Source organism: Artemia franciscana, chromosome 18 (genome assembly GCF_032884065.1).
Source record: "Artemia franciscana chromosome 18, ASM3288406v1, whole genome shotgun sequence".
Taxonomy (NCBI): domain Eukaryota; kingdom Metazoa; phylum Arthropoda; class Branchiopoda; order Anostraca; family Artemiidae; genus Artemia; species Artemia franciscana.
In genome coordinates, this window is record NC_088880.1 from 8,571,370 (window position 1) to 8,586,124 (window position 14,755).

A 14,755-nucleotide genomic window follows, 5' to 3' on the forward strand; every position below is an offset into this window, starting at 1 on the left:
ATATAGATATATATATATATATTGCACTCTGTCGTTGAAAAAATCGCTTATGAGTTGCATCGAAATAATCTGGATATTTGCCTTTTGGAGCTGTTCCAAGCCCTATTCTCATTTATTTATTTTCTATCTTCCTCTTATATATACGTATGGAAACTTCATGCCGTTGCTTATGAAGGCAATGGTGTTTTATTATGTGTTCACTCCTGATGGGGGATGGGGAGCTCATTGTCACGTGGTTCGTGTTAATAATTTAATTATTATTTCAGGACACTGGTGCTTTGATGAGATGCTCTTTCGAAGAAACCGTTGATATCTTGCTGGAAGCTGCTTCACATGCTGAGGTTGACCCACTTAGAGGCGTTTCAGGAAATATTATTCTTGGACAGTTACCCAGAATGGGCACTGGTGCGTTTGACTTACTTCTGGATGTTGAAAAATGTAAACAAGGTGTGGAAATTCCAACGAATGCCGTTGGTAATGCATTTTTCCACGGAGGGGCAGTCTCCCCTAATGGAGCTATGACTCCCCAGGGTACCCCATGGACTCAGGGTGCTACCCCATTCTATGGAAGTACATGGTTAGGTATGACTCCTAGTGTAGCTGGTATGACTCCTGGTGGTCCGTCGTTTTCACCATCTGCTGCCTCAGAAGCATATGGCTTGTCCCCGGCTTTTAACTCGCCTGGATGGTCACCTTCGCATAGCCCAGGAAGTCCTGGTGGAATGAGTCCTTATATTCCAAGTCCAGGTGCTGCCTCTCCTAGCTACTCCCCAACATCTCCGGCTTACTCCCCTGCCAGCCCTAACCTAACACCCGTATCCCCAAGATATTCACCTACAAGTCCGAGCTATAGTCCAACGAGTCCTTCATACTCACCTACTTCTCCAAACTATAGTCCCACGAGTCCTTCATATTCACCGACTTCTCCGAACTACAGCCCAACAAGTCCCTCTTATTCACCAACTTCTCCAAATTATAGTCCCACGAGTCCTGGATACTCACCAACTTCACCAAGCTATTCGCCGTTATCCCCGCGATATTCGCCAACTTCGCCTGGCTATTCTCCTACTTCTCCGAGCTACTCCCCTACGTCTCCAAGCTACTCCCCAACATCTCCAACATATTCCCCGACATCTCCAAGCTACTCACCGACGTCACCTAGCTATTCCCCTACGTCTCCTAGCTATTCGCCCACATCACCAAGCTATTCACCCACGTCACCTAGTTATTCTCCTACATCGCCTTCTTACAGTCCAAGTTCTCCAAGCTATAGCCCAACTTCCCCCAGCTACTCCCCTACGTCTCCAAGCTATTCACCGAGTTCTCCTTCTTATTCTCCTACGAGTCCTGGGTATTCACCAACGTCGCCAAGCTACTCTCCTACTTCGCCAAGTTACAGTCCAACATCTCCATCGTATAGCCCAAGCACTCCAGGGCTTGTGTCTCCGAAGTACTCAGCAGGAATACCAAGCTATTCCCCAACTAGTCCAAATTATTCTCCAACAAGTCCTACATATTCACCCACATCTCCAGCTTATTCTCCAACTTCCCCAACATATAGCCCAACTTCACCCACATATTCCCCAACATCGCCAACCTATAGCCCAACGTCTCCAACTTACTCGCCTAGTTCGCCAACGTACAGTCCAACTTCTCCTAATTACTCACCAACTTCTCCGTCGTATTCATTTTCACCAGCTTCTCCGAATTATTCTCCTACTACACCTTCGTATAGCCCTACGAGTCCTACTTACTCACCAACAAGTCCTACATATTCGCCGACCAGTCCAGCTTACCCACAAGATGACTCCGAAAGAAGAAGAAATAAAAAAGAAGAAGATAAAAAGAAGAAGAAGAAATAAGTATAGTTTTACTTTTGCTTATGTCTCTGCGAAAGCCATTTTTAGTTGTGTATTTTGTTCTTTGAAAAATATTCGAGTAATAACCTTTTAGTATCACGTTTAAAAAAAGTTCTAATTCTGTTTGTCACGGTCTTATTTGTTGGTGAAAGACAATACTTGTCTATACTGAACTAAGTACAGTTTTGTGTCTATTTTCCCTTTAATAAAATTTTTGCTTGGTATTATATTCTTTATAATGATAGATTTTCTGTAAGTGTCCAAGAACCAACGACTTATTTTTCTTTTTCAATAGATTAAAATTCATATTGCGTTTTCTTCCAATGATCCTAATTGTTTGTTTTTGTTTTTCAATATATTTTATATGTGTAATGATACGCCCTTTGGTTCTTGTCACGACGGTGTTGATGTTTTAGTACTTTTTTAAAAACTTATTGCGTGAATTATACGCTGCTCCACATCGCCTAGTATCCATAATTTCACTCATAGAAGATTTCCGTGAGGCCCGGTCCTGTGCAACGGTTTTGACATGGTACTGCCAATCACTGTCCCAAAGCCGACCGAAGAGGTAGAAGTCTCCAAGTGGGCTGTACGTCATTTCTCAATGTTGACCACCAATTTCGTTCTGGTCTCCAGGTCAGTGGTTGCAGTTTTCAAGTGGCTGTGCATCGTTCGACCGTCGTTAATGCATAACGGATTTCAAGCTCTTAAAAAAATAGCAATTGGAAAAGAGTAAGAGTCAGTAATTCAATATTGATTTTTAAGTAAGGTAAATATTTTTTAATGCAAATAGTTGGAATTAAAATACGACTCAAGCCAACAGCGCGATGTAACTGGAGTGTAACGCTAACTAACCTCCGAAAAAAGAAGAAAAAGGCAGTGGAGTTTGGTACCATAAAATGGTAGAAAATACCAGTTTCTCGTAGCAATATGCTTTTTGTCACTTTAAAAGAACACTAAAAATCTTAGTTTCCGTTCGAAAGAGCCCGCGACTTAGAGTCCCAGACTTTGGAAGCGGGATGACTGGCTATTTTCAGTGAATGGGGAAATTGGCCCTCTGTCATTGACAGATTTATCAAAAATACTAGTATCCAAAACAAGGCAGTAATAATTATTGGCTATTCCTTACCCTACAAAGCTCTGTAGGGCTACCATACAAAGCGTGGTTATCATTCAATTTAAAATGACAACTAGATCCAAAAAGGAATTTTCTGATTTAAGTAGAGGGGGATGAAAAATTCCTGAAGCGATCATGGACAGAAGAAGTGGGCACCCCAGCGATTTCAGAGCTTTGTAGGGTAAGGAATAGCCAAGAATAATTCCTGCCTTCTTTTGGATTATCTGCAGGGGTTATAAGTGAACCGCAAGTGTCTTGAGATAAATATATGACAATAGAATTAAATGAGAGAATGATACGCGATTTTGACAAGTAAGAAAGGCAACGTTTTAGGCTATGAGAGGCGTCATATGAAAAAGTTTCAATCGTAAATAATTGGTATGTTTGCGTAAAGACAACCTCTAACCAATAATGCTCCTAACAGCCATGGATAATTTAATTCTGCTTTGTCATATTTTGACCTGAGATCGGCTCTTCTATACTGATTTTATCGAGTGTCCAGATGTCATTGAGGTCATCAGATTTTCAACCAGCAAGGATGTAGTTTTAGCTTTTACAGTCGCTGTTGTAAAATGGCTGAGTCACTGAGTCTGAAGTAAAACATAAATATATAAAAGAAAACAGACTTACAATAACATACGACCATCAAAACTTAAATGTAATTTTAAAACAGTCCCAGCATCTTTACTTCAGCGAAGTAAAATTTTCATTTTAGTTTTAATGGTCGTATGTTATTGTAAATCTCTTTTATATATTTATGTTTTGTTGAGGACGGCCCTTGGATATAGGGTGAAATATATATTTAAATTAGAATTTCCACTGTCTTGCAAAAATATTTCCTTATTGTTCTGCTTGTTTATGATGGAAAGGCAGTGTGGTCTTCATCACTATTTATACAAAAATGCATTTTTCTAAGCATCAGGCACGCCATCCCCCACCTATACATAATCCACCAACTCTTCTTTATAATAGCTGATGCGGAATTACACATTTCTGCATAAATCAACTTGGTTAAGTTGGTTTTTTTTTAAGTATATTAACCGTAGTATTAGTAGTAGTATGCACGTACTGTCTTTTGGTCAATCTATCTTCCCCCTAAGCATTCGCTGAAAGTTCCAACTTATTACCCGAAGCCATTTCTGAGATTCGCCTTTTTGACAAGCATGCATTCTTTATTCTAGAGGTAAAAAGGTCAATTCTTCTCCCTTTTGCCTTTACCATATACATAGTGTATTTTGATTTAGTTGAACGTCCTCCTCAATACTCTCTTAAATTTTCACCTTCATACACTTAGCCTTGGTAGTACTAGTATCAGAGTATTTTTAGTAGTAGTAGTAGTAGTAAGGGTGATCGTAGTAGTTTTGGTAATAACAGTCTTGTACTAGTAGCAGTAGCAGTAGTAGTAGCTGTATATTGGTTTTTGGTTAGTTGGACAGCCCCCTCATGATGCCCTGGGAGTCACAGTTTCATGCGGTAAGCCGTACCTAAGATATTGCTGGTACGCCCTTTTGACAATCTATATGCGCATAATATATTTTAATGTAGTTCAACTTTACCCTCAACATTTTTGCAAATATCCCTCTCGTTATCCTCAGGTTTAGTAGTAGTCGCTACAGCAGCAGTAGTTTTAGTACCAATAGTAGTAATAATTGTACTGGTAGTAGTAGTAGTAGTAGCGTGCAAATATCACCGTTCTGGTCAATTGAGCACCCCCCCCCCATTATTCCTTGAAAGTTCCAACTTAATGTCATTGGTCATTCCTGAGCTAGGCCTTCTTGAAAACCTGTATGCACATAACGTGTTTTGATTTAGTTCAACATTAACTGAAAACTTGAACTGAATGCCCCTGATCTTTGTAGACACTAAAGGTCAAACATACCTCACCTTCCTAGTAATGCTATGTGTAAATAATAGGCGAATTGCATAGCTTACAGCCCTTGTCCTGAAGACCATGGTGGTTTAAAATCCCCAGAGGCATAGTTATTGGACCTTTCAACTATGATGAACTAAATTGCTGTGTCAAAATTTTGACTGGACATATCTGTGGAATTAGTGGGCTTTGGAGGAGGGCTGGTTGCCCTCCAGTCACTTTTGACTCTCAAATTGGGCACTAGAGTCCAATTCAGTTTCCGATCGAATGAGCTCTGTTTGAAGTTTCTAAGACAACTCCTTTTATACGAAGTGCCACGGTGAAAAAAAAAAAAAATACTGTGCCCACTTTTCTCTTTACTCAGGCAGCGCTGTTGCACTGCCTATGATTCCAAATATATAAAGTTCATCGCATTTAATGTTATCCGTCAAAAGTTATGAGCCTGAGAAAATGTCCTCATTTTTGGAAAAGGGGCAGGGAACACCCCTTAAAAGTTAAGCGATCCTGATGAAAATCACGCCATCAGGTTCAGCCTATCAGAGAACCCGGCCGTTGAGGTTAGACTCCTACCCACAATAATGAGAAATTTTGCATTTCTTGCCAGAAGAAAGATCACAGATGTCTATTAATTTTTTTTCTTTCCATGAACGTTTGTAATGAAGCAATGGCCCTAAAATATTGGGAGAGGGCTCATTCGAATTGCAGTTAAGAACAGATACCCAAAATTTGGAGAGAAACTGGAATCCCCCACGCCTCTTTGCCCCAGAGATCTGATCAAAATTTTAGGCAGCTATTTGGCTTAACATAGTTGAATAATTCGAATTTTTTACCTTTTAAAGGTCAAAATTCCAAGACATTCGCCATTTTGTCCAAATATTATTAAAATATTATATGTGAAAACGTATTTTTATCAAAAATCTAAAACATTATTGATAAAATCTTATAAAATAGACAATCAGATTAGCCGTATGATTATTTTCCCGAATTTCCAAATAACTATATTCATGAGTACTATTTGAGGAGTGATAAAGACTAATTATACCAACTTCTGATAGCCATCAAAATTGTTTGATTGACAAAGGAATTGCCGCAACAAGTGACTATTACTTCTAATTGATTCTTCGTCTGAACCTAGTCAGGTAACTAGCATCTTTTACATTATGTTTGCCATTTTATTGAATGTTTTAGCTTATATCTAAGAACATCTCCAGCAGTGAAAAATGACATCTCCTTGCACAAAAACATGCAGAAAATTCTAGTAATGGTCACTAAACTGTTCACAATTCATCACAATTTATTTACAAATAAAACTATTTTATAATTAGTTTAATTAAACTATCCCACTTAATTATTTACTAGAACTAGAAATTTGAGTTGTAACAAAGATCATGGTGAGAAAAACATACAGAAAAATAAGGAAATTCTAACAATGATCACTAAAGTGTTCGCACAATCATCACCTACCTATCATGGTTGGGACATGAGACGCAACCTAGTAAGATACAGGTTTCCAAAAGGTCGCATCAGCAATAACAAGCTCTAGCCCATAATAAACGAAAATTTTTAAGTGTGTTTTTGAATTTAAAAAAACAAACAAAAAAAACTGTCAAGTGAAGAAGAGTCGCTAATAGAAGTTATTTTTGGTAACCAGTATTCTGATCAATGTTAATGGTAGAAGTTTATTACGATGTATTTACGAAGATAAAAAAATAATTAAAAGTCCTTCAAAAATGGTGTCTGATCAAAATGGAAACTGCACCAATCGAACCCTTTATAGGAGAATTAGAGTCACCTATCTTAAGCAACAAGGAAAAGCGCCTCTCTCATGGGAAGCAGTGACGTTTCTCCTTTTTAATCTTTCGTCGCTGCTAGTGGGGCACTGAAACATCACAGGGAGATGTTAAACGACTCATTTTAAAGCTAATTTTTTATTTGCATCTGCTTTTTTTTTATTAAATTAATTTAAAAAATTTTTCCACAAAACAAGTTTTTCAAAGAAAATAAAGAGTTCCATTAAGCCAAGAATGGGCAAAAATCTTCCAAGCGTAAAACTACCAGAAATCACTATTAATAAATTTATCGGACTGGATGAAAACACTGGATGGTGCCCCCCCCACCTCTTCCACAAGTGACTTCCTTGACATACATTCATACAATGTATAATACCAGATCGCCCCTTACGATTGAGAGAATGTCCACTTGGCGTACATCAGAATGTTTTCCCCTCTGAAGTAATTTTAAGAGGCTTTTCTTCCGAATTTTACTTAACTAACCGTAAAGTCAGGAACTATTGTCAAACTGTAAGTCAAGACCAAGGAAATATAAGATTTAAAGAACTACATATTAGAAATGACTAAGGGATAGCTTTGAGCAATAGAAGTTTTTAAAAGGTCATCGAACATTATTCACAAAACAAAATATTGGATATTTTACATCGGACCTCTGAAGTACTTTTCAAACAGTTCCTGGTAACGAACTGTAAGTAAGGAGCGACCCGGCTCAATAGTGACCGAAACTCTAAAAAACGGAATTTTGATACCAATAGATATGTCAAAAGAATTGGATTTTCATACTGATTTTAAATATACGTTTATTGAATTTAGTTATAACCATCAAAGGTTACGAGCCTGAGAAAACTTGCCTAATTTTCGAAAAAAGGGGGGAAAGACCCCCTCCCCCAAAAATTAATAGAATCATTAATGAAAATCACCCCATCAAATTCAGCGTACCAGAGAACCCTACTATAGAGGTTTCAAGCTCTTATCTGCAAAAGTGTCAAATTTTTTACTTTTTACCAGAAGAAAAATCACGGATGCGTGTTCTTTTTCAGGGGTGATCATATCGACTCAGTGGGCCTACAAAATTGGGAGAGAAATCATCCTAATGGAAATTAAAAGGTCTAATTTCCTCTTTAAGTGACTAAAAAATAGGAGAGCAGCTAGGCCCCCTCCTACGGCACTTTTTTTCCTAAATTTGTCCGCTCAAAATTTTCGGATTGCTATTTTGTTCAGCATAGTTGAAAAGTCTGATAAATATGTCTTTGGAGATAATGTGACCCCCCCCCCTTCATCCCCTAGGGAAAGGTTTTGGTTATGAGATTTGTCCATTGTTTACGTAGGCTATAGTATTTGTATAGTATTAGTTTCTTGGAAGTATGCACACATTTTTTGGATGGGGAGGGGAGGATGAATATTTGCCTGGGGGACACTGCATGGGGAGAATTTTCCATGGCAAGGGAATTTTCCAAGAGATGAACTTTTCAGGGGAAATTATGTACTGGGGCAATTTGCCAGAATTTCTATACAAAATTTCTTTATGTGTCTTACTTTCTCTTTACTGACTCAATTTTACGCATGGAGCTGTTAAGGATAATTTCCCAGAATAAATCACCGGGATTGAAAAGTCCAAAAGATATTTCTGTGGGGAATGGGATTTTTACGTTGATTTTCTTCGTTTATTTAAAAAACGATTAAAAATTAATAGAAAAAACAAGTATTTCCAACTGAAAGTAAGAGCAATATTAAAAGTTAAAATCAAACTGAAATTATTCCGTATTCTAGGGGGCTTGCCTTTTCTTAACAACTCGCTCTTTACTCCAAACTTCAAATTTTGTCCCAAGTCTTTAAAAGTGATTGATGAAATACAAGGGTCGTTTAATTAGAGTAATAAGTAACTTTTTTAAAATATCGAAAAACTTTAGTGTGAAGAATGATGTGTTGAGGAGGGGGCAACACCACTCGTATAAGTAATTATTTCTGTTCATTTTAAGGTTTAATATTGTTCCTTACTTTCAGTTAAAAAAACTTGTTTTTATCTAATACTTGTAACTGCTTAACTTTTGATAATGCTTAACTTTTAACTTTTACTGCTAGTAAGCTAATTGTAAGTTATGCTGCTAGTAAGCAGTATTAGTACTGCTTAATGTTTCAGGTACGAATGTGCAACCCTGTGGCATTACTTCCTCCTCAAGTGCGAAGCCCACCATATAATTTTTTTTTTTTTTTTTTTTTTTTTTTTTTTTTTTTTTTTTTTTTTTTTAAAGAGAGAGAGAGATAGAGAGAGACTTTTATTATACAAAAGAACCACATCACCCACTTTGGAAAGTCAAATACTTGTTAGTAGTGGCTGATAAACATTCAATGACCAACAATACCGACTTCATTAACAAAAAGAAAAAATATATATATATTGTCAATATATAATAGAACCACATCACCCACTTTCTAAAGTCAAAGACTTGTTAGTAGTCAAGGAGGCACACTCGTGCCTCTATAAAGAGGCGACACACGACAATGTTAAGCGATCTTCGGTTCCAGTGGTCGCAGACGGATGGGGAGGGATGTATTTCATAGCCCGAGCTCCAACTAAGAAACCTGCAAAATTTCATCCCCCTCCAACTTTTTCTTCATGGGGAAAATCTGGCCGAAAGTTTCAACCTGTCAACCCAAGCCCCCCTTTAACGTTGTCCGATCGGGCTGAAATTCACAAATTAAGGTCCCCTAGGGCCCAGGAGCTTATCCGCGAAATTTCAGCTTGATCCCATAACTCCTTCCCTGTTTTCCAGAAACCACGCATAGCCACTTAAAATTCATTTACTTTTTTTTCCTAGACGCCTACAGGTCACATCCGACATCGGATCTGGGTGTACGAAGACTCATTCGATGCGGAATTCTCCGAGTAAGTGCCCATGAAAGTTTCGTAGGAAAATCTTAACACCCCGAAAGTTTCGACCCTCCAACCCCCCCCCCCCCCACCCCTTTTAACGTTGTCTGATCGGGCTGAAATTCACAAGTTAAGGTCCCCTACGGCCCAGGAGCTTATCCGCGAAATTTCAGCTCGATCCGATAACTCCTTCCCTGTTTTCCAGAAACCACCCATTAGCTATTTAATTAACGGATTTCTCTCCATAAGAGCCCATGTTAATTTGAAATTTTTAAAATCTATTGAGAAGTTTAATTTACACACATGCAAGTTATTAGCTCAGTTGGTAGAGCGTGAGACTTTTAATCCTCGGGTTAAGGGTTCAAGTCCCTTACGGGCGGTTTTTTTTCACAACATCAAACAAATTTTGATAACACCTGGACAGCTTATCATTTGAGAGATAACAGAATATTAGCTTCTTATGAGCAAAAGAAACATTTCGGTCATTCTATCTATTTCTATTTTATACAATGATTTAAAAGCGGGGGGGGCGGCAGCCACCCAAGTTCCTCTCCTAATTCCTGTACGAGGAGTACAGGAATTATTAAATTACATCCACCATGGATTGTAGAAAAACGTACAGAAATAATATGAAAAAAACTTCGTTTTCTTAAAGAGTTAAAGAGGCTGCGTCCCAAAGTCGAACCTTAAAACGTACAGGAATTAGAAGAGGCAGTTGGGGGGCTGCCGCCCCCCAAACCCCCAGCTTTTAAAGACTCTTTTGTACAGGTTTTTTGTTTTTTTGCTAACCCCCAGCTCTTGGCTTCGGAAAGGCCCTCTTTTAATTAACAAAAAATTGAAATGAATGAATAATGGAATAACTTCGAAAAATGTTAAACACAAGAGGACAGGAGAACCATTGCGCCGAAACTAGTAATTAGTAACAATGAAGTCCCCCCCCCCAAAAAAAAAACCTGTACAAAAGAGTCTTTAAAAGCTGGGGGTTTGGGGGGCGGCAGCCCCCCAACTGCCTCTTCTAATTCCTGTACGTTTTAAGGTTCGACTTTGGGACGCAGCCTCTTTAACTCTTTAAGAAAACGAAGTTTTTTTCATATTATGACTGATAAACGTTCAATGAACAACAATACCGACTTCATTAACAAAAAAAGACAAAAAAGTTTGAAAAGAAAAAAGGAAAATAAAGAAGAAAAGAGAGAGAGAGAGAGAGAGAGAGAGAGAGAGAGAGAGAGAGAGAGAGAGAGAGAGAGAGAGAGAGAGAAATACTACTTAAAAAACAAGACAATAAGCCATCCCGTTTAAATTAAAACAATCTCTTCCTAGAAGGTGGTTCTTCAGTCTACTCTTAAAGTGGCTAACATTTTCTGATAACTTGTACTCGTTGGTAAAGACTTCCATGCTACCGGTCCAGCAAACCTGGGACTAAAACTTGCCCTTTGAGAGCTGTGACACTGACACTCTTATACCAAATTGTCCATATTTCTAGTCTCATAACTATGGTACGAAGAATTCTTTGTAAACATTTGACGAAAAATCTCATATAAGAAACCATACATACTCTGAAATATAAACATAGCAAGTTGATAATCATGAAGTTGGCTAACATTAAGAATCATGAGTTTCTTATATCAATTAAGTGTATCATTTTCACCACGGACAGGATTTCCTAATAGTCTAATAACTTTATTTTGTAAAACCTGAACACGTTTGAAATTTGTATAAAATCCACTAGTCCATATTACACAACCATAAGAAATATAAGGCATGACAATAGAATGATAAAGCGCTAAAAGGGCAGAACGAGGTAACTGATATCTCAGACGCCGAATCAGACCAAGACCTCTAGATATCTTAGCTGCCACCTGACCACCATGTGCTTTCCAACTCATGTTTTGATCAAGTATGAAGCCAAGGTATCTCGTCACTGCTACTTGTTTCTATGGCCTATTACAGAGAAATATTTTTCCACTTGAATCAACTGGACTTCCTTTCCGACTAAACAACATAAAATGAGTTTTTAAAACCTTCACTAATCCTTGTAAATATCAAAAGATGACTTAAAGCTTGATTAATTTCTCTACAAGACCATCAGCATTTCTTGCGGCAGCCGACAATACCGTGTCATTAGCGAAGGAAGTAATAACAGTACCTGGAACATAAAACCGCATATTAACTACATAAACAAGATATAACAAAGGATCCAAAACAGAACCTTGTGGAACACCACAATTTATAAAAATAATTTTAAATATAACATCATCAAAACATACACATATTGACCTGCCTATCAAATAAGATTCAAACTACTTTAAAATAGTATCTATGACTCCAAATGACCTTCTCCTGTCTATTAAGATTTCAAAATCAACTGTGCCAAACGCTTTTTTAAAATCTGTAAAAACTGATAAAAATCATTTCACCATTTTCCATTGATGTATTAAGAAAATCAAGAAAATGCTGCATAGCATGAACAGTAGAGTGGTCCTTCCTGAATCCGAACTGATTATCAGTTCAAAAACCATGTTTTGTTAAATGTGCGTAAAGCCTTTTATGCATAACTTGTTGCGAAAACCGACAGAAGAGAAATTGGTCTCCAGTTAGTCAAATCAGTCTTGGGGCCACTTTTGTGGAGAGAAATCACTCCCACTTCTTTGTACCCTCCCCCCTCTAAGTTTTGTGGGAATTATCTCAATTTCAGTTATAAATTAATTAGGTAAACAAGGCATGGTAGGAGATAAACCATAATAAGCTTCAAGGTCGTAAGGTTTATGTCGTCACTACCTGAAGAGCTTGAGTTAATACTATTTACAATTTCTTTCAACTCCTGTATATTCATTTCCTAGGTCTCCATTATTAGTACCAGGCCTCTATCATCAATGAAAGCTTCCTCACTTGTTCCTTAACTCAGTGGCTGATCCATCCACAATTAGTGAAGTTTGTGCATTTTTCTGTTTGTCACTACCTAACAATTCTCTCAAAACTTTCCATGTTTCTTTTATGTCCCCTTTTGTTGCTTCAAGTTTCAATTCATAATAGCTGTTAACTCAAGATCTTTGTAAAGTATTCACTTAATTTCTTACTTTTTTGATCTATCTAAAGATATCAGCACTTTGGCAATCTAAAAACGACGGATACAGTAGATTCCTCTTCTTAATCATTTCAATAAGTTCTGGTGTGACCCAAAGCTTTCTTGGTGATTCTTTTTTATTCCTCAACACTTTTAGTGTTGAGGAATGAAAAAGTATTGCATGGGAAGCATCGTCTGTCCTATTAAAAACTAGTTCCGATGACACCTTACTAAGTTCCTCAGCAAGGTTTTCAATATTCTGCTTCTTTAATTGACGCATTTGCTTTTTTTCTAACTTTTTCTCCTTGGTACTTACTAGTGGCACAGAAGCTACAACTGGTCGATGATCCGAACATATTATCTATTATAGCTGCTGAATGACTAGATATACGTGTCGGGACCCCAGCAAGGGGAAATAAATCATTTGAAACCATCAAATTTCAAAAATCAGCATAAATAGCATGTAAATCATACAAATCAAAATTAAAATATCGTATAAATACCGTACAAATGAAATCCAACAGACTAGATGCAGCTGTTCTCATTAATATCTTACATCCATCCGTGAAATCCTCCAAACGAGCACTTGGTGGTTTATAAGCCCCTCTTACAATAAGTTTTTTTGAATCAATAGTCTGTGATTCAACCTTACCTTCTTGCCAAACATCAACATACCCCTTTGACGACAAAGTATACCATTTGTCACCAAGAATGCTGGATCTCCTCGGGCCATCAGCTCACGGTTTTTCACAAATAACTGGTAAACTGGACATTGAAAAGAAGGCAGAAAATGCTTGGAACTGAAAAAGTCTCGCAAAAACCAACAACATCAAAATAACTATTGGTCAGATCTATCAAATGTAAAATATCATCGTTACTTGAGGTTAGATGACAGCTCGAGTGGTAGACACGAAGAACATTCTCACTTTTCCTATGACGACGACGTAACTGGAATATATTTACTCTATTTTTGGCAATTAAAATCTATTGCAAAATAATCAATTGCCGTTCCATCGCGAAGCGTATCTCAATAAGGGTCAGATTCAAATTAACGTAACCTATTCAGGTCATACACCCGATCTGACACAACACAGAAATCATTAATTTGCAATTTACCATAATCGCAAAGAATCAACCTATATGAATAAATTTGTTTGCAGTATGGGGGCAGGCGGACTAATAATGATAATGATAATCGGTTTCCCGGGGGGGGGGATTAGCCAACGATACAAATAGGACACAAAACAGTGTAAAAGAAAATAAACTAAGTAATTTGCAAAAAAAAAGAAGTAACAACGAAGGTAAAAACAATAAATGAAGAAGTACTATAAACGAGAAAATAAAATAAGATATTAATCTAGAAGGTATCTTCAACCTTCCGAAGCCTCCTAGAAGTAGCTTTACCTGGTAGGTGAACAAAAATACGGCCAAGTTCCGACCAAACGTTCTTCGCTCCATACTTATCTCTAACACTATCCAGGATAATATTTTGCTGCTTTGTGATATAGTCATTCAGAAAAACGCTAGATTTTGCAAGCTTAGGCTTCGCTTTAAAAACAGTATGTGCAACATCTTTGTTAGGAAATTTGACGATCACAGAGGCAACTCGACTTTCATTTGTTTTCTGAGCTGTAGGGTTGGATAAACGAAATCGTTATGCAGAAAGAATTTGATAACTCATAAAAGCACTAAAGCCCATCTTGCCCTATATAATACTATGCACTATTACTTTAAAGGCAACATCAGGGGCCTGTTTTACCCCCGTTTTTATGCTGTTAAATCGACTATCTCAGATTTGTTTAATTGATAGCATCCAGGTCCTCTATGGGGCTAAATCACAGGTGCCAGAAAATGGCAGAAAATGCTACTTGCCCATGGTACAATATTTTTGATCATTTAAAAATGTTCAAACACGCAGTCGTGATTTTTTTTTTTTTTTTTTTTTTTTTTTTTAGTGAAAATAAGAGCAAAATCTATTTCTATAGATAGGAGCTTGAAACTGTCATAACGAGGCTCTAATATGCTGAATATAACGACTGATTTTCATTAAGATTACTTGGGAATGTTTTCCCATATTTCGAAATTCATAGAAATTTTCTGAGGGTTCTTGCGTTTGATGTGCACCATCAAACTTAATTAATTCTACATATTGGTAATCAGCATAAAAAGCAATTTTTTACGCA

The 14,755-nt window shown here is 37.4% G+C and overlaps 1 protein-coding gene across 1 annotated transcript in view; it reads left to right on the forward strand.

Moving 5' to 3' along the window:
• The window catches only part of LOC136038370 (DNA-directed RNA polymerase II subunit RPB1-like), a 49,252-nt gene extending 47,169 nt beyond the window's left edge, over nt 1–2,083 (forward strand). The window contains exon 9 of the mRNA XM_065721439.1: nt 267–2,083. Coding sequence (XP_065577511.1) covers nt 267–1,862 — 1,596 coding nt within the window. The 3' untranslated portion in view covers nt 1,863–2,083. The remainder of the gene's footprint in view (nt 1–266) is intronic.
• The last annotated feature ends 12,672 nt before the right edge of the window (nt 2,084–14,755 follow it).